The sequence below is a fragment of the Entamoeba dispar genome, genomic scaffold (assembly GCF_000209125.1).
Source record: "Entamoeba dispar SAW760 scf_1105229460151 genomic scaffold, whole genome shotgun sequence".
Lineage (NCBI taxonomy): Eukaryota > Evosea > Mastigamoebida > Endamoebidae > Entamoeba > Entamoeba dispar.
Window position 1 is genome coordinate 98,074 of NW_001854049.1, and position 22,640 is coordinate 120,713.

The 22,640-nt window shown below is 22.8% G+C and overlaps 9 protein-coding genes across 9 annotated transcripts, besides 37 other annotated features; 4 read left to right on the forward strand and 5 right to left on the reverse strand.

Annotated features, from left to right (window-relative positions):
• Positions 1 to 613: part of a repeat region that runs on past the window's edge.
• Positions 614 to 864: a repeat region.
• An 838-nt stretch (positions 865 to 1,702) lies between these two features.
• Positions 1,703 to 1,732: a sequence feature (AT_rich).
• Positions 1,733 to 1,765: 33 nt separating this feature from the next.
• EDI_253030 (uncharacterized protein) lies at positions 1,766 to 2,311 on the reverse strand (the record flags this gene model as incomplete). Its single annotated transcript, XM_001736898.1, has 1 exon — positions 1,766 to 2,311. One exon carries the CDS (start codon positions 2,309 to 2,311, stop codon positions 1,766 to 1,768), a length of 546 nt encoding a protein of 181 aa, XP_001736950.1.
• Positions 2,236 to 2,265: a sequence feature (AT_rich).
• A 124-nt stretch (positions 2,312 to 2,435) lies between the features above and the next one.
• Positions 2,436 to 2,529: a sequence feature (AT_rich).
• Positions 2,530 to 2,590: 61 nt separating this feature from the next.
• On the reverse strand, positions 2,591 to 4,327 carry EDI_253040 (rap GTPase-activating protein, putative; the record flags this gene model as incomplete). Its single annotated transcript, XM_001736899.1, has 1 exon — positions 2,591 to 4,327. One exon carries the CDS (start codon positions 4,325 to 4,327, stop codon positions 2,591 to 2,593), a length of 1,737 nt encoding a protein of 578 aa, XP_001736951.1.
• Positions 4,328 to 4,388: 61 nt separating this feature from the next.
• Positions 4,389 to 4,518: a sequence feature (AT_rich).
• Positions 4,519 to 4,536: 18 nt separating this feature from the next.
• EDI_253050 (uncharacterized protein) lies at positions 4,537 to 6,978 on the forward strand (the record flags this gene model as incomplete). The annotated part of the gene is made up of 1 exon (XM_001736900.1): positions 4,537 to 6,978. One exon carries the CDS (start codon positions 4,537 to 4,539, stop codon positions 6,976 to 6,978), a length of 2,442 nt encoding a protein of 813 aa, XP_001736952.1.
• Positions 5,867 to 5,907: a sequence feature (AT_rich).
• Positions 5,955 to 6,012: a sequence feature (AT_rich).
• Positions 6,773 to 6,837: a sequence feature (AT_rich).
• Positions 6,979 to 6,991: 13 nt separating the features above from the next.
• Positions 6,992 to 8,064, reverse strand: EDI_253060 (uncharacterized protein; the record flags this gene model as incomplete). The annotated part of the gene is made up of 2 exons (XM_001736901.1): positions 6,992 to 7,805; positions 7,853 to 8,064. The coding sequence occupies 2 exons, from the start codon at positions 8,062 to 8,064 to the stop codon at positions 6,992 to 6,994; spliced, it is 1,026 nt and encodes a 341-aa protein (XP_001736953.1).
• Positions 7,567 to 7,596: a sequence feature (AT_rich).
• Positions 7,807 to 7,835: a sequence feature (AT_rich).
• A 5-nt stretch (positions 8,065 to 8,069) lies between the features above and the next one.
• Positions 8,070 to 8,111: a sequence feature (AT_rich).
• Positions 8,112 to 8,159: a microsatellite.
• Positions 8,160 to 8,206: 47 nt separating this feature from the next.
• On the reverse strand, positions 8,207 to 10,351 carry EDI_253070 (uncharacterized protein; the record flags this gene model as incomplete). The annotated part of the gene is made up of 1 exon (XM_001736902.1): positions 8,207 to 10,351. The coding sequence occupies one exon, from the start codon at positions 10,349 to 10,351 to the stop codon at positions 8,207 to 8,209; it is 2,145 nt and encodes a 714-aa protein (XP_001736954.1).
• Positions 8,459 to 8,486: a sequence feature (AT_rich).
• Positions 9,042 to 9,146: a microsatellite.
• Positions 9,307 to 9,351: a microsatellite.
• Positions 9,352 to 9,388: a microsatellite.
• Positions 10,352 to 10,535: 184 nt separating the features above from the next.
• Positions 10,536 to 10,562: a microsatellite.
• An 18-nt stretch (positions 10,563 to 10,580) lies between these two features.
• Positions 10,581 to 12,980, forward strand: EDI_253080 (vacuolar ATP synthase subunit A, vacuolar isoform, putative; the record flags this gene model as incomplete). Its single annotated transcript, XM_001736903.1, has 1 exon — positions 10,581 to 12,980. The coding sequence occupies one exon, from the start codon at positions 10,581 to 10,583 to the stop codon at positions 12,978 to 12,980; it is 2,400 nt and encodes a 799-aa protein (XP_001736955.1).
• Positions 11,776 to 11,814: a sequence feature (AT_rich).
• Positions 12,538 to 12,581: a sequence feature (AT_rich).
• A 24-nt stretch (positions 12,981 to 13,004) lies between the features above and the next one.
• Positions 13,005 to 13,044: a sequence feature (AT_rich).
• Positions 13,045 to 13,124: 80 nt separating this feature from the next.
• Positions 13,125 to 13,146: a sequence feature (AT_rich).
• Positions 13,147 to 13,298: a repeat region.
• Positions 13,190 to 13,329: a repeat region.
• Positions 13,330 to 13,345: 16 nt separating this feature from the next.
• Positions 13,346 to 13,387: a sequence feature (AT_rich).
• Positions 13,388 to 13,723: 336 nt separating this feature from the next.
• Positions 13,724 to 14,179, forward strand: EDI_253090 (uncharacterized protein; the record flags this gene model as incomplete). Its single annotated transcript, XM_001736904.1, has 1 exon — positions 13,724 to 14,179. One exon carries the CDS (start codon positions 13,724 to 13,726, stop codon positions 14,177 to 14,179), a length of 456 nt encoding a protein of 151 aa, XP_001736956.1.
• A 3-nt stretch (positions 14,180 to 14,182) lies between these two features.
• Positions 14,183 to 14,397: a sequence feature (AT_rich).
• Positions 14,398 to 14,449: 52 nt separating this feature from the next.
• Positions 14,450 to 14,477: a sequence feature (AT_rich).
• Positions 14,478 to 14,620: 143 nt separating this feature from the next.
• Positions 14,621 to 14,676: a sequence feature (AT_rich).
• Positions 14,677 to 14,679: 3 nt separating this feature from the next.
• Positions 14,680 to 15,609, forward strand: EDI_253100 (uncharacterized protein; the record flags this gene model as incomplete). Its single annotated transcript, XM_001736905.1, has 2 exons — positions 14,680 to 14,856; positions 14,905 to 15,609. 2 exons carry the CDS (start codon positions 14,680 to 14,682, stop codon positions 15,607 to 15,609), a joined length of 882 nt encoding a protein of 293 aa, XP_001736957.1.
• Positions 14,734 to 14,766: a sequence feature (AT_rich).
• Positions 15,224 to 15,256: a microsatellite.
• A 54-nt stretch (positions 15,610 to 15,663) lies between the features above and the next one.
• EDI_253110 (uncharacterized protein) lies at positions 15,664 to 17,067 on the reverse strand (the record flags this gene model as incomplete). Its single annotated transcript, XM_001736906.1, has 1 exon — positions 15,664 to 17,067. One exon carries the CDS (start codon positions 17,065 to 17,067, stop codon positions 15,664 to 15,666), a length of 1,404 nt encoding a protein of 467 aa, XP_001736958.1.
• Positions 15,674 to 15,734: a sequence feature (AT_rich).
• A 637-nt stretch (positions 17,068 to 17,704) lies between the features above and the next one.
• Positions 17,705 to 17,850: a repeat region.
• A 1,019-nt stretch (positions 17,851 to 18,869) lies between these two features.
• Positions 18,870 to 18,959: a sequence feature (AT_rich).
• A 520-nt stretch (positions 18,960 to 19,479) lies between these two features.
• Positions 19,480 to 19,524: a sequence feature (AT_rich).
• Positions 19,525 to 19,695: 171 nt separating this feature from the next.
• Positions 19,696 to 19,813: a microsatellite.
• Positions 19,814 to 19,846: 33 nt separating this feature from the next.
• Positions 19,847 to 19,935: a microsatellite.
• An 8-nt stretch (positions 19,936 to 19,943) lies between these two features.
• Positions 19,944 to 22,640: a repeat region.

The following is a 22,640-nucleotide window of genomic DNA, read 5'->3' on the forward strand; positions in this document are numbered from 1 at the left end:
AATTAGAACTGGACAAGTGATCCAAAATCATTTTTATTTTCATTAGAATCAAAAAGAAGAATACAAGGAATGATGAAATTTGATATTCATGATCCAAAGTATACATTTATTTTATTTAATCAATCAGATGGTTGTTTGTTTGCATTTGCATTTGGGTTGGATGGAGATGATATTTGTGTTTATAAAGAAAATTATAAAACAGAATCATCTTGTAAACAACGTTCATTTGAATATAAAGGAATATCAAATGCACTTTGTGGAAAACAAAATCCAGATCGTTTCACACCACAACGAATTATTGTAATTGAAATGAAATGATTTTTATTCATTATTATTATTTAAAATATAAAAAATAAAAAAGAATATAAAATAAAATCAATAAACGAACATTTCATCTATCAATAAATGAAGTGATGAATATAAAAATGTTCATATTTCATTCTTGTTTTATTTTATTTGAAATAATCATATTCATTGTGTTAATTTAATAAATAATAAAAAGAAATAAGAATAAAAGATAAATAAAAATATAATAAAATATTTATTTTATTCTTTTTTATTTATTTTTTATTTTATTTATTTTATTTTATATTTATTTATTTTATTTCTTCTTAAAAGAAGAAATTTAAACCCATCGAAATTAAATAGAAATTAAATAATGAATATTTAAATAAGGGATGTCTAAAATACTCTATTCCACATCAAAAATGAGAAAAGAAAATTCTCACAATTCAACAACTAAAAGCAAAGAATAAGCCAAAAGTTGAAGAACAAATACTTTTAAGCTCAGGGATGGGATTAGTCTCCCCTGAGCAAGGAACAATAGAAGATATTTCTATTAATACTTAATTAACTACTTTTTATTATTTTATTTCTTCTTAATGTCTTTAAGGAACATGTTAACAATTTGATATAACAAGTGATTTGAATAATCATAAATTTCAATTGAACATTACAATAATCAAAATAACAATATATTTTGATGAATAGTAATTATTACTGATTACTAGACGAAGAAACAATAAAAGTTAACAAGAAGAGGCAAGAATAAAATCAAAAATAAATAACAGAATGAATCAATAATTACCAATGAAAAGAACAAAACAATAATACCACCTCTATAAAAATAAAATACAATCATAGTATTAAATCAAATACACTCTTTTTAATAACTTCTTCTTTCTTATTATTGATGAATAAATCAACACATTGTTTATTCATTGATGATTTAAATTTTAAAACGACTTTGCAATTCCATGAAATTCACATCTTTTCATTGTAAAAAACAATAATGTTTGTGAAAAGAACAAAGATAATCTGTAGTAGAACAAATCCATTGAGATGATTTTTATCTTTACAAATAAAATGAAAGAACACTAATAAACACAGAAATTAACAATACTAAATTAGTATTATTTAAATAAACCTCAATCAATTTTATTATATAACTAACTCTTATATGATTTAGTCATTTACCATTAAGTTATTTAACTTAAATAGAATGGAGTCTCAAAACAATTAAATTGATGAAATCAAAAACAAACAATCTTTTACAACTTTTATGAAAATAATGTTGTTGAAAGAAAAATAATAAATAAATTCATCAATGAATAATATCAAAAGAGTTTTAAAGTAGTTAAATAATTTGTGTATTTGAAAGTATTTTCAATATAATTATCAAAAATATAGAAAAAGAAACTTGAATTTAAAAAATAAAATTGTTTTATTTAAACAGTATTAAAGAGATTCTTATGTGACTTGATTATTAGAACCATTCTAACCCAATTAATTGTTTTACTTGGAAAGTCTGTGGATAACAATTTCCAGTGAAAATTTTATTATCAGGTAAAAGACCATCTAATGTTTGATAATTAGAATGAAACCAATCAGAAATAAATGCACGATCTTCATATAACCAATAACCACATACAGTACCAATAATACAATGATCTCTAGGTTGATCAGGATGAATAGATAAACTTTTTGAATGTGTATGTGAATTCCATAACAAAGGTGCTTTATTTGTTGGATTTTTTAATGAAAATAAGAAATAATCTTCATCACATTCAACAAAATAACCAGTTGGAATAATTTTAGCTTCAGTTTTTAAAGGTATTCGTTTTCCATTATAACTACCAAACACAAATCCATTTGTTGTTTCAATAATTAACATGACATGTTCATGACCAGTAATATGTTCATTAACACTTTTTGTTGTATATCCATCAGTAAAACTATTATATATTTGTTTATAATTATTTAATTCTATCCACTGAATTAATTGGTCTTTATACTGTTCTACAAATTGCATGAAAGAACAGAATTGTAGGATTAGTAGTTCTTTTAATGAAAATTAATTCAGGGTTTAATTAATGTTTTAGGTTTTAGATTATTCTTTGGTTCAGTTAGTGATACTTTGAATATTATTCATTACCTTTATTTTTTATAAAGCAAAATTTCATAATATTTAATACTTATAGATAATACAATAACATTAAGTATTTAATTCAAAAGAAAATAAATTAATAACACAATATAACTAAAACAAATGAAAGGAAAAAATAAAAGAAAAAGCATTTAAAAGAATGAATTATTTAGTTGAAACAATATTCTTCAAACAAATATCTCTAGCTTGAACCATTTTTGGTTTCATTTCAGAACCAGAATAAGAAGCAATTTGTCCATTAATCATAGTAGAAAGAAGATATTCTCTAATAAATTCTTTTGGAATATATGAACCTTCAATTGGAAGATATGGTTCAAATTCAGGAACATCATTTCCTCTCCAAGTTTCAACAAGATATTGAGTAGAATGATCAATAATAAGTTCAGAAGGAATCTTTTTAACAATAACAAAAATACTATTAAAATGAGATTTAAAAGAATTTAAATCAACAATTTCATCACCTTCTTTATAAATTAATACACAAAAATCATTTCCAATATGTCTTTTTTTTTCAGTTTTTTGTTCATCTTGAATAACATGAGGTAACATAGTAGCTACATGAAACATTATTTCTGATGAATAAAACATAGTATATACACTTTTAATTCCTGTAGTATTTGAATTTACATCAAGTCCAGCTCTAAATCCTTTATGTCCTTTTAATTCAATAATATTACCAATAAGTTTAATAAAATCATTATATTCATTAGATATATTATTATCTTCAGTATTATCATACATTTCTTGTTCTGTTGTTTGTCCTTTTTTACAATAAAGTAATCCAAATTTATAATCAATACCTCCTTGAGATGTTTCATAATTTTTTAATTCTATATCTAATTTAGCTTTTTTAAATGGTTTAAATTGTTGTTTAATATTAATTTCCATACTTTGTAAAACAATAGGAACAATTGATTTTAATTGATTTACAGTAATTTGTTTTTCTGTTTTACCAATAAGTCCAAATGGAATAATTTTTTTAATTTCTTGTTGTTTTGATCGATAAATAGCCATCACTCCACCTTTTTTTCCTGGTGGTGCCATTTGATCATTAATTGTTGTTAATGATAATAATAATGGTCCATTTTGTGTTGTACAAACAAAATGAGCTTGTGGTCTTCCCATAAAATAACAAATATACCATGGACAATCTAATGGAATAATACCTACTCCATCATATTTTTCTTGTGATTTTATAAATGCATTTCCTTCTGCTAAATGAAGATTTTTTTTTTCTGTAAGATAATTTGTTGCAAACATTAATAATGAATGTGGTGGTTTTCTTGTTGTTTCAATAATTTTTGTTTGAGATAATTTTTCTGATTGATTTATTTCTGTTATTTCTATATTATTTTTCTTTTCATTATCATCTTCATGACTTTGTTCATCATCTTCTCCAATAATTTCTACATCATTGATTTCTTCAAAATCTTCTTCAAAATCTTCTTCTTCTTCTTTAAAAAATAAAAATGGCATACTTTTTGATCTTTTAATACGTTTATCTATATCATCCCCAATAGTATAAATTTCTTTTAATCTTTCTTCAAATGCTTCTTTTACAATTTTTAATCCTTTTTTATAATTTTCTTTCTTTTTTTGATAAAGAGAAACATAACTATTTGTTTGTTTGCATAATACATTTAATTCTTCTTTTAAAATAGTAATATTATCACTTTGTTCTTCTTTTTTACCTGCTTCAAGTATTCTACTTTCATTAGCCTTTAATTGTGTCATTCTTTCTCTTGTTTTTTCTTGAACAATTTGTATTTGGTCTTCAAGTTGTTTAATTAGTAAATTTAATTGATTAATTTTCTTCTTATATTGAAAACTAAGTTCCTTATATCTTTCTCTTTCTTTAATGATTTCTTCAACTGATCCCATGAAAACAGAAATTCCTTTCTAGTTCTTAGTTCAATGTTCTATTTTAAACTACTTCTCTTTCTATTTTTATTCTTTTTATTTTTTATTTTTTATGAAAATAATAAATTATTAATATTAGTTTTAATATAGTTTTAATATAGTTTTAATATAATAATTTTATAATTTAATAAAAGTATTATAAGTAAATTATACATTAAGAAAGTGAAGAAATGATAAAGATAATCAAATCACAAATGAATGAATTTCAACCAGATCACAACAAACTACAAACCATTCAACAACTTGTTGAAGCATCATTAAGTTGTCAAAGACAAAATGAAGTATTACAATTATTAGATATTGTTTCTCATTATGAAGAATATTCAACATATTTACAATATTTATTACTTAATACAACAAATGAAGTATATTTATCAATAATTTTCTTATTACTTAAACAAGCAATTGAAAATGGATGTAATACAGATTATATTGAATTAGTTAAAACAATTTTTAAATTAGTAAGAGATGGGAAACAACATATAATGAAAGGAGGATATTCTATTTTAACAATATGTTTTTGTAAAAGTCCATTATGTAGTCAAATGATTATTCAATTTATTTATTCTTCATTACAATCAACACAAACATTAATAATACAATTTGGAATAGAACTTCTTGATATTATTATTACAGATCATTTTGAGAGTTTAGATAAATCATTTTATCCTATAATTGAAAAAATTATGGAAATAGTTCTTCAATATTTTTCTTCAATTTCAATTAATTTAAAATCAAAAGTATTAAATACATTTACTGAACTTATTCTTTTTGAAGCACCATTTTTATCTAATGCATTAGAATTATTATTAAAAACATTTTGTACAGAAATTTATGATAATAATGAATATAGAATTAAATTATGTTCATTTTTAGTTTCTCTTCCTCAAATTTATACTGAAGAAATTTCAAAATATATGAAAGAAATACAAAGAATTGTTCAAATATTATTAAATGATAAATGTGAACATGTTTTTACAGAATGTATTGAAGTTATTATTTCATTATCATCAGAATTTGCAGAAGAAACACTTCCTTTCTTAATTCAATTTATTCCATTATTTTTCGAAAGATGTTTATTAACAGAAGAAATTATTTATAAAATTAATGAAGAAGATCAAATAAGACAAAAAGAACAAGTTTTAGTTCATAATGATGAATTATATGATTATGAAATGTCAGTACGTAATTCAGTAATTAGTTTATTTGAATTAATTAATAATTCATTTAGTTCAAATATTGTTGGAACATATATTAATGCATGGTGTCAATGTTATGAACAAAGACAACAAATACAAAATGATTGGAGAAATATAGAAGTATTAATTAGAATTCTTAATGTATCAATACCATATTATCATGAAAATGATTTATTTGATAGATTTGGAAGATTTTGTATAATTCCAATAGAAAATATTATGAATGAAAATATATATATTAAAAGAATTGCTATTGAATTTATTGGTAATACACCAACATTAATTATTGGAACATCACCAGAAATTAAAAATTCATTATATAATTATTTATTAAAAATTATTGGAGATAATAATTATACAATTTCATGTATTTCTCTTCAAACATTAACTAAATTAATTAATAATGGATTATTTAAAGATAAATTAAAACAACTTTTTAATTTAATTGTTCCTACAATAAAAAATTTAAAAGGTCAACCATTATTAAATATTTGTGATTTAATTAGTTCAGTTATAGAAACATTAGGTACTAATTTAACTAATGAAATGGAAAATAATATACAAAATGAATTAATACAATGTATTTATCTAAATAATAAAAATGAAGATATTATAGATATTTGTTTAACTACATTATTTAGTAATATTATGTTATTTCATTCTATTTCAATTGATATGATAAATTCATTAATTAATATTTCATTTCAATGTATAACAATATTTATAGATTCTACTGATATTGTTAGTTCATGTTTAAGAGTATTTGAATGTTTATATAAAAAAAATACTTCATATATGATTTCATTTATTAATTCTCATCAAAATGAAATGTTTAAAATATTTGAAATTACTCTTCCACAATTACATAAAACTATTATTCAAGATTCATATGGATTATTAGGAGATATTATGAATGGATGTTCTTCTTTTATAATTTCACATTTAAATTTTTTTATGGAAAATATTAATATAATGATTTCAACATTTCATGATGATTCTATTACATCAGTTATTTGGGCTATGATTCAATCATTAACATATCTTCCTCAAAATATAATTCCTTTTATTCCTTTATTTGCAAAGAAATCATTCCATCTTTTTACAAATTCTTCAGAAGTAGTTATTAAAAATATGTATGCTTTTGTTTCTAAAACAATCCCAATTGATTCAACATTATATCTTCCTTATTTACAATTATTAACAAGTCAAATATTTAAAACAATTTTATTAATAAAACAACCATTATATATTATTGAAATATTAACAAATTTTGGTCATTTAATTATTGAGAATATTGTTATATGTAAATGTAATATTCAAATTATTAAAGATGTTTATTTAAAAGCATCTCAAATGATACCTTCATTGATAGAAATAACTCATAAAGTTATTAATACTTTAGAAACATATTAAAATTGAATACTTCTTAAATTAAAGTTAATTGTTTTAAATTATGTAAAACATGAGTCCATTGTATTTGTAATTCATGAATATCATTATAAATTGAGTCAAGTTGTTCAATAGTAATATGAACTTCTCTTTTAGCCATTACAGTAACATCATATTTATTATATAAATATGTAACAGTAGGATATTTATTTTGAATTATAATAGGTTTAGTTCCTTTAGGATAACCCATCATTCCTTCTCCACATCCCCATTCAATTGATGTTAATAAAAAATCATCTGGTTGAGCACTTTGTGATCTAGATAATAATGTTGATTTAGGTTTTTTATATAATCCAATATTTAATTTTGATTGTTGAATTACAGGTCTAGTTAATTGAAATGAATTTCTTTGTGTTTCAATTGAAGTAAAAGATTCAATTTGTTTTATTTCTAGACCATAAACTTTAATTATAAATTCTCTATGTTGAATATAAATTTCAAAAATACAATTTGATGGTGGTTGAGGTTCTTGATATAATAAAGATGGTTCATATTCTGGAAAAAGTCCTTTCTTTGGAGGATTATCTAAAAGTCTAAGTGCTTTTGCACATGATTTAATAATATTAGTTATAATATTAATAAGTTGATTTAAATCTGTATATTTTTCTTTTATTTTACTTGTTTCATCTAAAATAATACAACATTGACGATAAAATTCTTGCATTTGTAATATTTGAGACTCTCGAATTTTAGCAAAAATTGGGAATTTTTGCCATTGAGGTAAATTAAATCTAATCTCTGTTCCATTACAAAACCATCCATTTAATTGTAAAACTCCTTGAAATGTTCCACTTTTAATATAAATATTTATATTTATTATACTTAAAGAAGAACAAACTCTTGTAATTGAAATTTATATGTTTTTGGTTCCAATTTTTCTTCTTCAGTTGTTGGCATTAAATATGACATACATTTATTAATTATAGGTAATGTTTGTTTTATTAATGGTTTAATTTCATGGAAATAAAACCATTCATTTTCATTACAAAATTTAGGTAATGAAGGTGTTATAGAAGGTGTTCTTTTAGGAGTAACTATGATATAAGTCATTGAACAATAATAAATTAATAATGAAAAAAAAAAAAAAAACTAATTAATTTTATTTTTAAATTTTCTTTCTTTTTTTTTTTTTGTTATTTTATTTTAAAAAAAAACAAAAACAAAATTAATAAACATAAAAAGTAACAAGAATTTAAAAGTTATCATAGCTTGAAATAAATGAATGTTCTGGTGGTGGTATAGAACTAAATTCACTTGGATGAATAAAGTGTTGTGATTTTAACATTTCAAAAACCCATGTTAAATCAACAAAATTTCCAGCAGTTCTTGGATTAAAACTACTTCTTGTATTTTTTCTTTCATTTTCATTATTTTCTTGAACAAATTCAACATAGAAATCATAAGCATTTTTTCTTCCACTACTTTTTTCAATAAATAATCCTCCAATTTTTTTAATAAATAATTCAATAAATGAATTTTCTATATGAATTTCATTTTCTTTTTTCATTTTATCTGAACCTGTAAATCTTCTTCCATAAGAATGATTTGTTTTTTTTGGTGCAAATTTTGGTATTTGCATTTGTTCATTAGGATCAAATGATTCAAAGTGAATTGGTTGTTTAGGTAGTGCATTCATATCTATTTTATATCCATGTAATAATTTTCCTTTTTGAATAGAAGATAATGGAAAGATAGGTAATAAATAATCATTAAAATCTATTTCTCGAGTTACTATATCTTCAAGATATGATGATGATATAACATAAATTCTTTGAAGAATACAACATAAATATGGCATTAATAATCCTTCATTTCCTTTTTCACAAACATAAAATATTTTACTTTCTAATAAACTATTTTCTTGATAACTATTTTCATTACTAATACGATTACAATCAATATTTGGATATCCTTGATGACTAATTCCTCCATACATTTTAATTTCTTTTTCAAATTTAGCATATAATATATCATTATTTCCAAAATAAAATGTATTTCCTGATATTCCTTTACGAAAAGAAATTGATTTTTTATTTTTTATTCCAATTTCTGTTCGTCGTTTTATTGGTTCTTCAAACTTATCTTCTATTATTTCTTCTTTTTTTACTTTAATTTTTTCTTTTTTACTTTCAAATTGTTTAGAATACTCTTTAGCTTCTTTTAATTGTTGTTCTTTTTCTTCAAGTTCTGTTGCTCTACTATCTTCTATAGACATTATTTTAATACTATCCTCAATTTGTTCATCATCACTCTCATCTACAATATTAGACATATCACTTAATTCTTGTTTACCTTCTTCTTCTTCTTGAATTTCTTCATTATCTTCTTCTTCTTCTTTATTATTATTATTACTACTACTACTACCAGTATCACTTTCATTTTCAAATTCTTTATTTAATTCTTTGTCTTCTTGATTAATTAATTCTTGATTGAAAAGAGATGGAGAATAAGATTCTTCCAAATCTTGTTTATGGATATATATTTCTTGTTCTTCTTTTGAATCTTCTAATGGTCCTAATTTAAATGTAATAGATTCTGAATCTTCTGTTTCTTGAATTTGAGATTTTCTTGGATTATTTGTTTCATTTTTTTGTAGTGAATCTCTATGTTGTCCAAGAAGAATAACAACTTTTTGTGGTTGGTTTTTTGATTGATCTTGTATTTCTGGTTTTGTTTCTTCTTTTATTTCATTATTTACTTCTTCATTTGGTGGTGATTTTATTTTATTTTCAATAAGTCTTTGATCTCCTTCACCATAATTACTATGAATAATTACTTCATTGAGTATTTTTCTTTTAATTGTTGTTTGTGAATTAGATGATATATCACTTTTTTGACTATCTTCTTTTATAGAGAATTCGTTAGTATTAGTTTTAACAACTTCTTGTTGGTGGGTTGATTCCAAAGATGGACGAAGTGATAATAACGGATTTTTGAATTGAACCATTGTAACTTCCACAGCAGGAGGGAGTGAATTTCCTTTTAATTCATTTGTCAATGATTCTCTTTTCAATTCACTACTTCTTCTCCAATCTACATCAGGATGATCAACATAATATAACATAGAAAGTTGTCCAATAGTAATCACATCACCTTTATCAATTTCTGCAATATCAGTAACTATCATTTGATTAATTTTTATAGGTTCAGTAGTATACGATTTAAGGAACCCTTTTGATTCTTTTGGATTAACAAATATTAAATCAAATGCATGAGAATCAATACTTGGAATTAAAACATGTGTTCCTTCTTTTCCAAATGAAACTGTTAACCGATTAATTTTGAAAGGAACTGATGTAAATTCCCCATTTGATGTGATTTGAATATACTTTTGCATCGGTTTGACTTTTTCTTTTTTTTTTTTTTTAAAGTTCCTCAAGTTTATGTTTTTCTTTTAAGAATGAATATTGTCATTTGAAATCAAAAGAAATAATAAAGTTATATATCACAAGAAAGAACAAAAATAAAAAGAACAAAACAAGAAACAAAAAAGTATTTTTGTACAAAAAAAAAAGGGTATTAAAAAAAAAAAAGAAAAGAAAAAAAAATAATTTACTTTATTTAATATGGGAGATTTAATAAGATCACAACCTGTCTCTTATGGACAATTAATTGTTCCTGTAAATGTTGCAGAAGAAACAATTGAACTTATTGGAGAATTAGGAATAGTTCAATTTGTTGATTTAAATGAAAAAGAATTAACATTTAATAGAAGATATTGTAATGAACTTAAACGATGTGATGAACTTGAAAGAAAAATAAGATATTTTAATGAAATGATAACAAAAGAAGAAGAGCGTAAAGATATGAAAGGATTAAAATTTAGAAGAAATAGAGAAATTGAAAGTTTTGAAAAAGAATCAACTGAAAATCTTGAATTAAAATTAGATGGTATAGAAAAAGATTTAAAACAAATAATTAGTGATTGTACTGCAACAGAAAATGATTTAGAAAAGATTGAAGAAGGATTATTAGTTTCATCAAATATAGATTTATTATTTGAAAATATAGATGATGTTGTTGTTGGAGGATTAAAATTTGTTATTGGAGTTATTGAAAAAAGTAAATATGATTCTGTTCAACGATTAATTTGGAGAGTTTCTAGAGGACTTGTATTAATTAAATCAATGGATCTTACTGAAGGATCATCATTAAGAAATTTTATAGTTGTTTATCAAGGAGATGATCTTGGACTTAAAATTAATAAAATTTGTCAAACATCAGGAGTTAGAATTTATACTAATATTCCAATTGATCTACAAGAAAGAAGAGAATTTGTTGATGAAGCATTAAATAATAAACAACAATTAACAGGAATTTTTGAAGGAAGTACTAAAGAAAAAAGAGAATTATTAAAAACTATTGCATTACAAATTAAAGGATGGAAAGATATTATTGATAGAGAAAGAAAGATTTTCTTTACATTAAATATGTTTAAAATTGATAGAGGAACAACATTAAGAGGAGAATGTTGGTTTCCATCAGAATATTTAGATATTATTGTTACTAAATTAAGTGAACTTGATCAAAATTCAATGTCACCTATTTTTTCACCAATTCAAATACCTCCAAAAGCAATAATTCCTACATATAATAAAACTAATTCATTTACACAAACATTTCAAGATCTTACTGATTCATATGGTACACCAAGATATGGAGAAATTAATACAGCATGGTTAAATATTATTACATTTCCATTTTTATTTGGAATAATGTTTTCTGATGCAGGACATGGTATTTTTATATTTGGTCTTGGACTTATTTTTATAATTTTTCAAAAAAAATTAAAAAAAATAACATTAGATGAAATTACATTAATGTTATTTGATGCTAGATGGTTATTACTTGGAATGGGACTTATGGCAATATATTGTGGTATTGTATTTAATGAATTTTTTGGATTTTCAATAGATATTTTTGGAACGTCATGGGATAAAATAGAAGGTGATGTATATGTTAGAAGTAATGAACAATATGTTTATTATTTTGGAATAGATCCTATTTGGAAATCATCAAATAATGAATTATATTATACTAATTCATTAAAAATGAAATTATCTATTCTTATTGGTGTATTTCATATGACATTTGGTGTTATATTATCATTTTTTAATCATTTACATGAAAAAAAATGGTTAAATATATTCTTTAATTGGATTCCAGAAATGATGTTCATGATTTGTTCATTTGGATATTTATGTTTCCTTATAATTTTAAAATGGTGTAATCCAGATAAAGATCCTGCTCCAATGTTAACTAATGTATTTCTTGAAATGTTCCAAAATTTTGGAAGAGTTACTGATGAAAATTATATATTTACAGGACAAAAAATAGTTGAACCTTTATTACTTATTCTTATCATTATTTCATTATTACTTATGTTTATTCCAAAACCAATCTTTTTATATATTAAATTAAGAAAACAACAAAAAGCACATCCAGAAAGTAGACCATTATTAGAACAAATAGATAATAATGATGATGAATTAACTGATTTTAATGATAATCAATATTCATTAGATAATAATATTTTATTAAATAATAATGAAAATAATATTAAAAAAGATGAAGAAGAAGATAATGAAGAAGGAAATTCATTAATGGAAATTATTATTTTTAATACTATTCATGCTATTGAATATGTCCTTGGATGTATTTCTAATACAGCATCATATCTTAGATTATGGGCTTTATCATTAGCACATGCTCAATTAGGTTCAGTCTTTTTGGAAAATGTTTTTTATTTATTAATGAAAATGAATACTTTTATTACAATTTTTGTTGGATTTGCTATTTGGGCTATGATTACATTAGCAATTCTTATTGGTATGGAATCATTATCTTCATTCTTACATACATTAAGACTTCATTGGATTGAATTCCAAAATAAATTTTATATTGGAGATGGTATTCCTTTCATTCCTTTACATTTACCAAAACAATCTTTACCATCAAATAATTAATCTTTTTCTTCTTTTTGTTATTTCATTTTATGTTATTTAAATATTTTTATAAAATAATAATAATGGTTTTCTCATTTATACTTCAACAATGTCTACGTCATATTTCAATTTTATTAAGAAAGTTATTGCATCTTTATTCAAACCTAAAAATTATTAAAAAAAAAAAAAAAATAACAAATAATAGATATATCCACAATTGGATTTTATGAATATTGAGAAGTGATTGTTTCAGTTTCTTCAATATGGTCTATTTCTACAATAGAGTTCATTTCTAACATATGAGAATTAGAAGGTTCCTCTTCTAATGTGTTGCCAGTGAACCTAAAAATTAATAAAAATTAAAACTTTTTTCTTTTTCATTTTTGTTTTAATTTCAAAAAAAATAAAAAATAAAAATTTATATTTTTGGAGAAAGTCATATTTTTTTTTGGATAAGATTGGTAAGAATTATAATAATAATGATATTATTCAATAGAATGATAATTCAGAAAGATTAATACAAAAGATAGAAAGAAATATTCAAGAGACCTTTATTAATAAATAAAAAGTCAGAACAACTCTTTGAAAGTGAAAATGTTGTGAAGAAAAGGGTATTTAAGTATTAAGACAAAATATCTCCGAGTAGTAAATATGAGAAATAAAAAATAACAAAATAAAGTGCTTTGAATAATATGGTACGGAATGGTTATATCTCATAAAAGGGTATCATCTGAGAAATACAAATAGAAGAAATTAATTTAATAATGAATACCGCCATTACCATTTCATTCAGCATTCATTATAAAACTAATTTTGGTGAAGAATTATTTCTTAATCTTGATGATTCAACTTGTAGAAAATTAACTTGGATGCCAGGTCATATTTGGATGGGAACTGTTACAGTAGTTAGACCAAGAAGTATTCGTTGGTGGTATTCAGTAGTAAAAGATGATTCAGTTATACGTATCGAAGATATGACATACCCACGTACATATAGGTTAGATAAATTACATAAATATTTTCATGTTTTTGATAGGTGGGAAAATCCTATCTCTAGTGTATCTCCATTAACATTGTTAGAAAAACCAACTCCATTAATTAGTGATGATCAACTTAATCGAATTCGTTCAAAAATTTCTGTTAAACCAAAAAAATCTCCTTATATCACATCATTCTTAGTACGTATCCCAAGTTCAATACGAAGTTGTGCTGATTGTTAAATGATAATATAATAAAAATAATGTAATAATTAATATTTTTGTACCTATTTTATAGTAATTTCCTTTTATTTTCTTATTTTGGTTATTCTTTTTTATTTAATTAATCAAATAAAAAGAAAAGAAAAGTTTTATTTCTTATTCAAAACAATCAATTCAAAATAATACAAATTATTAATATTTAATTTTATATCTTTATTAAATAAGAGATTATTTTTATTGGTTAGACTCTTGATAAGGATTTGTTATTGAAATAAAGCACTTATAATCATGTATTTTTATGTTTTTAAAATAAAATAATCTTGAATACTCAAAGACTACTATTACTAACTCAAATTAAATCCAAACAATTTCTATCAAAAGTATTGAAATAAATTGGATTTTGTTAGAATAAGGTTTTTATGAATAAAAAAATAAAGACATGTTAAACAATATAAGTTTTTGATTTTTTTATAATTTATTTTATTATAAACATATATAAAACTAGATTTATTAATAAAGAGATGAAAAAAGTAATAAATCCACCTTCATTTTATTTTCGACCTTCACATTGTTTGTTAATTAGTAATATTAATAAAAATAATAAATATGATGACTTTTGTCGAAAACTTATGCAATATGGAGTAGTTGTTGATTTAATTAATAATATCCAAAAGAATGGGACAATTCAAATTACATACGTTTGTTTAATTTATATATAACTAAAATGATTAGTGTTGATTGAAAAGAATGATTTGAGAGAAGCAGAATGGGCAAAAAATTGTTTAGATGGACAAATAATCGATGAAATGAATATTGTTGTTGAATATAGTCTTCCTTTATATTCAATTAATAATCCTCGTGGAATATTATTAAATTGTAATTTAGCAATTTGTTGCAAAATGACTCATCATAAAATAGATTTGAGTTATTTCATTAAGTTATTTCAAAAGTTTGGAGAAATTTATAGTATTTGGGGGTCTTCAAGTGGTAAAATCTTTTTTGTTGAATATTATAAACTTCAAGATCATCTTAATGCATTAAAAAATATATCATCATATTCAGATGATTCAATTCAATTTAATTGTAAATCAATTCAATATTCTCCACATCAAATTGATATATTAATGACACCATTAAATCATTATAAAATGTTTTCTTCTAATTTCTTTAGTAATAATAATAAACAAATATTAGATAAAGTTCAAATAAATCAACAATTATCTCAAAACACTATTGTAGATAAATCAAAAATTCAAGAAATATTGAGACATATAAATGATGAACTTGCTAAAAAGAAAATAGAAGAAAAAGAACATGAATTATCTACTACTTCTCCAAAAGAAGTAATTACTAATCTTTCAAGAAGATTAGGACAAAATTCTAAAGAAAAACAAAAAGATAAAATAATAAAAGAATATACTAAACCAAATAGAATACAACGAACCCATTAATTATAATAATAAAGACAGTTTGTTATTGTTTAAGTGAAAATACAATTTGTAGAGTCAATGATAGTAATTAAATATTTCATATGAATTTTTTATATTTATATTATTTGAATTTAATATTTTAATTTGAGTATCAATTACCATCTTTATTATAGTTGATGGGATTGTAATAGAGGTTAATCCAAGTTGAAGTAAAGTAAGACAGTAAAGTGGAGAATTAATTTCTAATTTTGTTAGATTATTACAATTCATCAATGATAAAGATACTAAGTTAGGTAAATTATTTATATATTCTAATGATGAACAATCAAAACAATTTAGAGTTTTTAATAAGGATAGATTATTAATAGAAATTAAAGGAGAATGAGTAATTTTTAATGAAGTAAGTGTTGAAGGAAAATGAAATTCTTGTTCTTCTGTTTTTATATCTAATGAAATTAGGTTTAATTTATCTAAATTAGATATTGGAACATTTGTTATAAGATGTAAAATTGAAATAGGTAATTCAAAAGAAATAGATTGAGATATAAGAATATCTATATTTTGTATTGATGTTAATTCATTTAAAGAATATATTCCTTGTGTATTATTATCTTCAGAACTACTTTGAGATTGATTAGGAAATAATGGTTGTTGATAATTTGTTGAAATAGTAAATGGTCTAACATGAATTGTTTTTGGTAAATACATTTGACAAATTTTTATTATTGAACTATCTGAAATATGTTCTAATCCAAATGTAAGCTCTTTATATGATGTTTTTAATATCACTTGTTTAGTAAGAATTGAGTGAGTAATTTTTGAAGAGAGTGGTCCAGTGTAAGAGAGAATAATTTGGTTATTCTTTTTGAATTCGTTAACACAATAATCATCAAGATTTTCCATTTGGAGTTCAATTAATATTTGTTTATTTAAACTTAATAACTTTGTGATTCTCAGTACCATTGAGTTGAATTGATGAATTTTTTCAATATTAACAAAGAATGGTGTAGAACAATAAGAACATTTAATAATAATTCTTTTTAAATTTGGTAATGAAAGAAGGTCATTCCAAGGATATTTTAAAATTTTATCTTCTATTTCATCTAAATTAACAAAATTATAAACAATTTTAAATGTAAAACATTCTAATTGGAATAATTCTTTTATATTTTGTATAAATCCATTTCCATTAACTACAAATTTAAGTATTTGAATATTAACAATATCTAAATCTGGTGATTCACTAAATATTATTCTTTGAATATTAGATGGAATATGTTTAATAACATCATTAGAATCTTTAAATGTCTTTATTTCTAATGTTTCACATGAATGAAATATTTTATTTGAACCTTCATTGTACCATTGTGAATATCTTAATGAACAAATAGCTCTTTTACATTTTTTATTCACTTGAACAAACCTTTGAAATGTTTGAAATGTTGTAAAGTAAAGACTAACATTCATCAGATATACCATTTCTAACTTTACCATAACAAAACAATATCTTTTAAAATTTTCAAGTTTTCCTAAAATGAAAAGGAAAAATAAAATATAATAAAGTTATCTCTTGTTATATCTAATTTTTAAATGTATTATTTATGATTCTTTGTTTATGTTTTTTTTTAATAAGTTTCAAAAAATCATTGATAAATAACCCAATATTGAAGAGAGGTTATTCCTATTGTTTAGATATTTTTACTGATTTAACTTTGTTCTGACATCTCATTTTAACTACAAACACATATCATTTCGTTCTTTTTTATTTAGTTGTTTTAATGAAATAAATAGTTGGATTGAAATTATGGTTACAACTAAATTATCTCTTATTTACTTGTTAATTCAATTCACCAAAACTTTATTTATTTTAATTATTGACTAATGTGAAGTACTGAGGAATTTGAAGCAACTGAAATAAACAATAACATTACAAGAAACCATAAGATCAAATCAATGCAAAATATATAACACAATTAAGAAGTAAAGGATAGAAGGAATATCTAAGTTAATTGAGTGTGTGGGAAAAAAACAAAATAACTAGATTCAAAGTGTTATAGTTATAAATAAAAAGAAGGTTGAAAACAAAATAAATAAGTGTTTGTTTATCAACTATAGAAGAAAAGAAAATAGGATATTTAATTGAATATTGATATTAGGATATGAAATATAAATACTTAATCAAAGAATAAGAACATATAATAATTATCATTAAGATTCAAATAGAAATAATGAAATGGGATATTTAATATAATAAATAATGAAAGTGTATGATAAACATTGATTAAACATTTATTAGAATCAATAAACTTTTGTTTTTAGTTTATTTTATTGAAGAATAGTAATAAACTAGTAACTCGTTATCTTTTTAGTATTATCATGTTTAATATTTAATTCTTTTTAATAGTTGTTTCTTTTATATATTTGTCATTATGAATAGTAAAGTCTCAGTGATAAAAATATGAACATGATGTATTATTGTTTACAACCATTAAGAAAATACAACAAGAAATTGTATTAAAGAATTAAATACTACTCATCTTATAAAAATAAAGTATTTTGTTATTAATTCAAACAAACATAGTTTATGATATTATAATTTGAAATTGATTAGTTTTGAATATATTCTTGACATTATAAAACATTAACTATTATATGAAACATATATTAACACAAATCTATATTTTCATTCTTATTTTAGTTATATTTCTATTTCTTAAAGAGAAATACACAAGCAAACTGAACTTAAAAGAAGGAGATTCAAGTTACTTATTGATACTTTTTTAATTATGAAAGACTTAAAATGAAAGTCAACCCCTTTGAATAGTGCAATTATATTAATACAATAAATGTATTGATAATGTAAATCATGATAAAACAGTACAATAAATGATATACAGTGTAGAACTGTTTTTTTGAATTATTGAGTAGATAAACATAGTAGGAAAAGATTAAATTAATAAAAAAACAAAAGAAGAATCAAAAGTCCATTCTAATAAAACAAAGGTACAAACAACTAAATACAAATACCAACAATTCAATAAGTATTAAGTAAGTGAAAGATTTTCATGAACAACTTGTGTTGTTTAAAAAATCATAAAATAAACAATTACAATAACTCATGACTAATTAGAAGTTTCATCAATATAACTGTTCTAATTAATTAAGTTAATAAAACTATTAGTGATGGATTATTTAAGACATTAACAAATATCAATGAATTATGTACAAACATAAAAGATATTCAAACATTATTATTAATCAGTTATTTATATCATTGTAACTATTTTATTATTATTTGAATTTATACATAATTTTTAATCATTAAAGAGTATATTTATTGTAATTTAATTAAATGTTATAATATTTATTATGACAAAATTGTATTTGAAATACTATGAATTAGTTATATTTTCATATATGTTTCAATGAATTGAAATAAATGATTGTCATTATTGTATGAACAGTTTTGTTAATAGATACAATATTTTCATTATTTCAGAATCATTATCACAATTTCTTAATGTTAATTTATTATTAATGAGTCTTGATTCTAAATTATTTGTTAATGTTTTTATTGGGTTTTATTGGGTTTTATTGGGTTTTATGTTATTTCATATACTTGTTTACTGTTAGAGAATATCATAACTATATTCTTATTGGTACTCAGTGTAATATTTCAACAAATCACTAATCTCATCTGATGATGTAATAAAATAAGTAAATCTTTCATATATTGTTGTATGATTATTTTGTTGTTTTTAGTTATCAATTTAGAATATGATGTTTACTAAATATTCTATTTGTTGTGATATATTTCATAGAAGTAATTGACTTTCAATTAAAACCAAAGAAATGCCTATCATCGACATTGAACAATGAATAGTGCTTTTGTTTATAATATATTTTTATTAATTACTTAAATATGTTTTAAATTTTCAAAGGAAAAACTCATATAAAAGAAATACTGTAATAACACAAACAGGAACTAAATGAGTATGTAAAAAAGATATTACTTAAAAATATTGTTATTTACTCTCTTATTACATCATAAACAAATCAAAATAAATCAATGGATTCATTTATTAATAAAACAAGAATAATTCTTTAAAAAGGAAATAAGAGATAGAATAGAAATGATGAAAAAGAAGGGTATGAAAGAAAAAAGTGAAATTATGAAGAAGAAAAAGATGAAAAGAATAAAAATAAAAGATAATAGAATAAATGATTTCATAACTATTTATCATTAATTATACCATTAATTATATTATCTTTTATTATAAATATATTGATTATTCATTTATTATTATTATATTTATTATCTTTTATCATATTTTATTATTATATTATTAAATAATAAAGAAGTTAATTAAGTATTAATAGAACTTGTGTCTATTGTTCCTGGCTCAGAGGAGACTAATCCCGTCCCTGAACCTTCGTCTTGTAGTTCAACTACATATGTCTGGTTGTGATCTCCACAGTGTTCCATGACGTCCATCATGTTTTTAATTACAAGGTTTTTAATTTCTTTAGTGATGTCAATTTCGATTTTTAATTGTTTGATTAATTTAATACTTTCCGCATTTACTAGCCCATTAATCGAAATTACTACTGGAATTATTTTGACATCTTTTAATTTCTCTATTTTCATTACCCTATTTTTCAATTCCTTATACATATTTCTTTTCTTCCAATAGGCTCCATTAATATTATGATCTGCCACAATATTCATATCAAATATTAGACCAGTTTTATTCTTTTTATCTAGTACATATATGTCTGGTCTTTTATGATATAGTCCATCACTTTTTGGCATTATTTGTTTGTTCCATATCATAGTGATGTCATTGTATTGGAACACTGTTTCATATGGGGGTTTCTTGTATTGTTTATTTCCTGTGTATTTTCTTATTAACCCCTCCCATATGATAATGCCAATATGGTCATGTTTCTCAATTTGTGATTTTTTATGACCAATACAAGATAGTAGAATGTGTTCTACTGTGGCTATCTTGTCTTTACAAAGTGGGCAGTATTTTAATCTTTCATTTTTTAATATTTTCGCTTTCCTGTACCCACTAAATATTGCTCCATCTTGTATTTTAGTTAATTGGAGAAATTCATTTTTCTTTATATTGATGGACTTCCATGCATTGATTGTAGTAGTTTTATCTACAAATTTTGACTAGAACCATCTTCTAAAATGTTCACTTGTTTGATTTCCATTTTTTGATGTATTTGTTGGTCATTAATTTCTTTATTTTTAATACTACTTCTTTTTCTTTTTTATTTTCACTTCATTTATTATTTCTTCTATTTTCGTTTCTGGGATTTTATGACTTAGTGCTTTTTTAATTCTATTCCATATTCCTTTCTTGGAATACCATCTATCTAATATGTTATTTCCTATTTCACTCTTGTACAATAGTACATTACTGTTCTAATTAATTCATTAACATATTCGTCCCTTAGGCTTATTAATCCTTCACCCATTTCATTTATAGGGACATATAGACGGTCTTTGGAGTTACAACTAATGTATTTTGCCTTTCTTAAATATTTTCTTATCTCCAAATCCATTCTATCTAGGTCAGTTACCTTCCAATTTACTACTGATGCTGAATATCTGAAGATGGGTATTACTTCAGTATTAATTCTTGTAATATATCTTCTATTACTACATTCATCAGTATTTATTTCTTCTATTTTCTTCATCATCTTTTATTTGATGATTTTACAATTGAATGTATCATTAATTTCATCGGACTGCCATATTCCTAAATATTTATACAAGTCCTCTCCTTCAATTATTGGGATGTTTTGCATTCCATCTGGTATTTTATTAATGTTCTTTAATACTATTCCTGATTTCTTTTCATTTCCATCCTTATTCCACTTATTATTTCTTTAATTTCATTGTGGATTGTTCCCATTTCTTCACTACTTTGTGTCATTATTCTCAATTCATCCATATACAATGTATGGTTTGCTTTTGGGAACTTCTCTTCTATGATTTGAGAAATTATATTCATTTTGATGATGAAGAGTAGAGGGGATAAGGAATCACCTTGTAAAATTCCTCTCTTCAATTTAATACATCCCCGATATTCATTATATTTGTATCCTATGAATATCTTCAATCTGTTCATCATACTTTCTACAATGTCTATGATGACACCCTCTACATTAAAATATTTAAGTGATTCTATTACCCATTCGTGATTTACTGAGTCATATGCTTTCTTAATGTCATAATATGACTCTACATATTTTGGGTATTTCTCTTCTTTTTGCTGCTTTAACATATAACTATTAATTAATCCTTCTTTATCAGCAAGAGATTGCAGTTTACATCATAATTGATTTTTACTAATTTTTAATGATTCACTATTCATGTTAATTCTATTGTGAATATTCTCTTTCAATATGGAGGTAAATACTTTCATTATTACATTTGTACAACTGATAGGACGATAATTAGTGACATCGTTCCTATCACCTCATTTGTGGATTAGTATAGTTCTTCCACTTACCATGTCTAGAGGGATGTTTTCTGGGAAGTTTAACCATTCATTGAAGATATTAAGAATGGACTCTCTTGATGATGACATTCTCTTCCAATAATACCCATATATAGTGTCAATGCCTGGTGCTTTCCAATTACTTATTTTCATCAGGCTTAGATTTAAATCATCCATTGTGATGATGACACTATCATAATTCCTGTATCTTTCATTCCATGATGTGATTTGTTTTATTTTCCAATGTTCCTTATTTAATATCACCTGTGTTTCATATAACAATTTCCAATATTCTAAAGTAATATCGTTATTTGGGTATATTTCATTTTGTGTTTCTTCTTTATTTTAATTTTGTTATTAGAATCAAACATAATTTTATTTGTATTGATTCTGACCCTTTCATTCTTATTAAATTTAATTCTTTCTTTAATCATCGTCATCATATATTTTAGGTACTTTATTCTTTCTTGTGCTTTCATTTTAATTTCATCTGCATCTTGTTCCTTTAATCTCATGATGCATTTTATTCTGTAC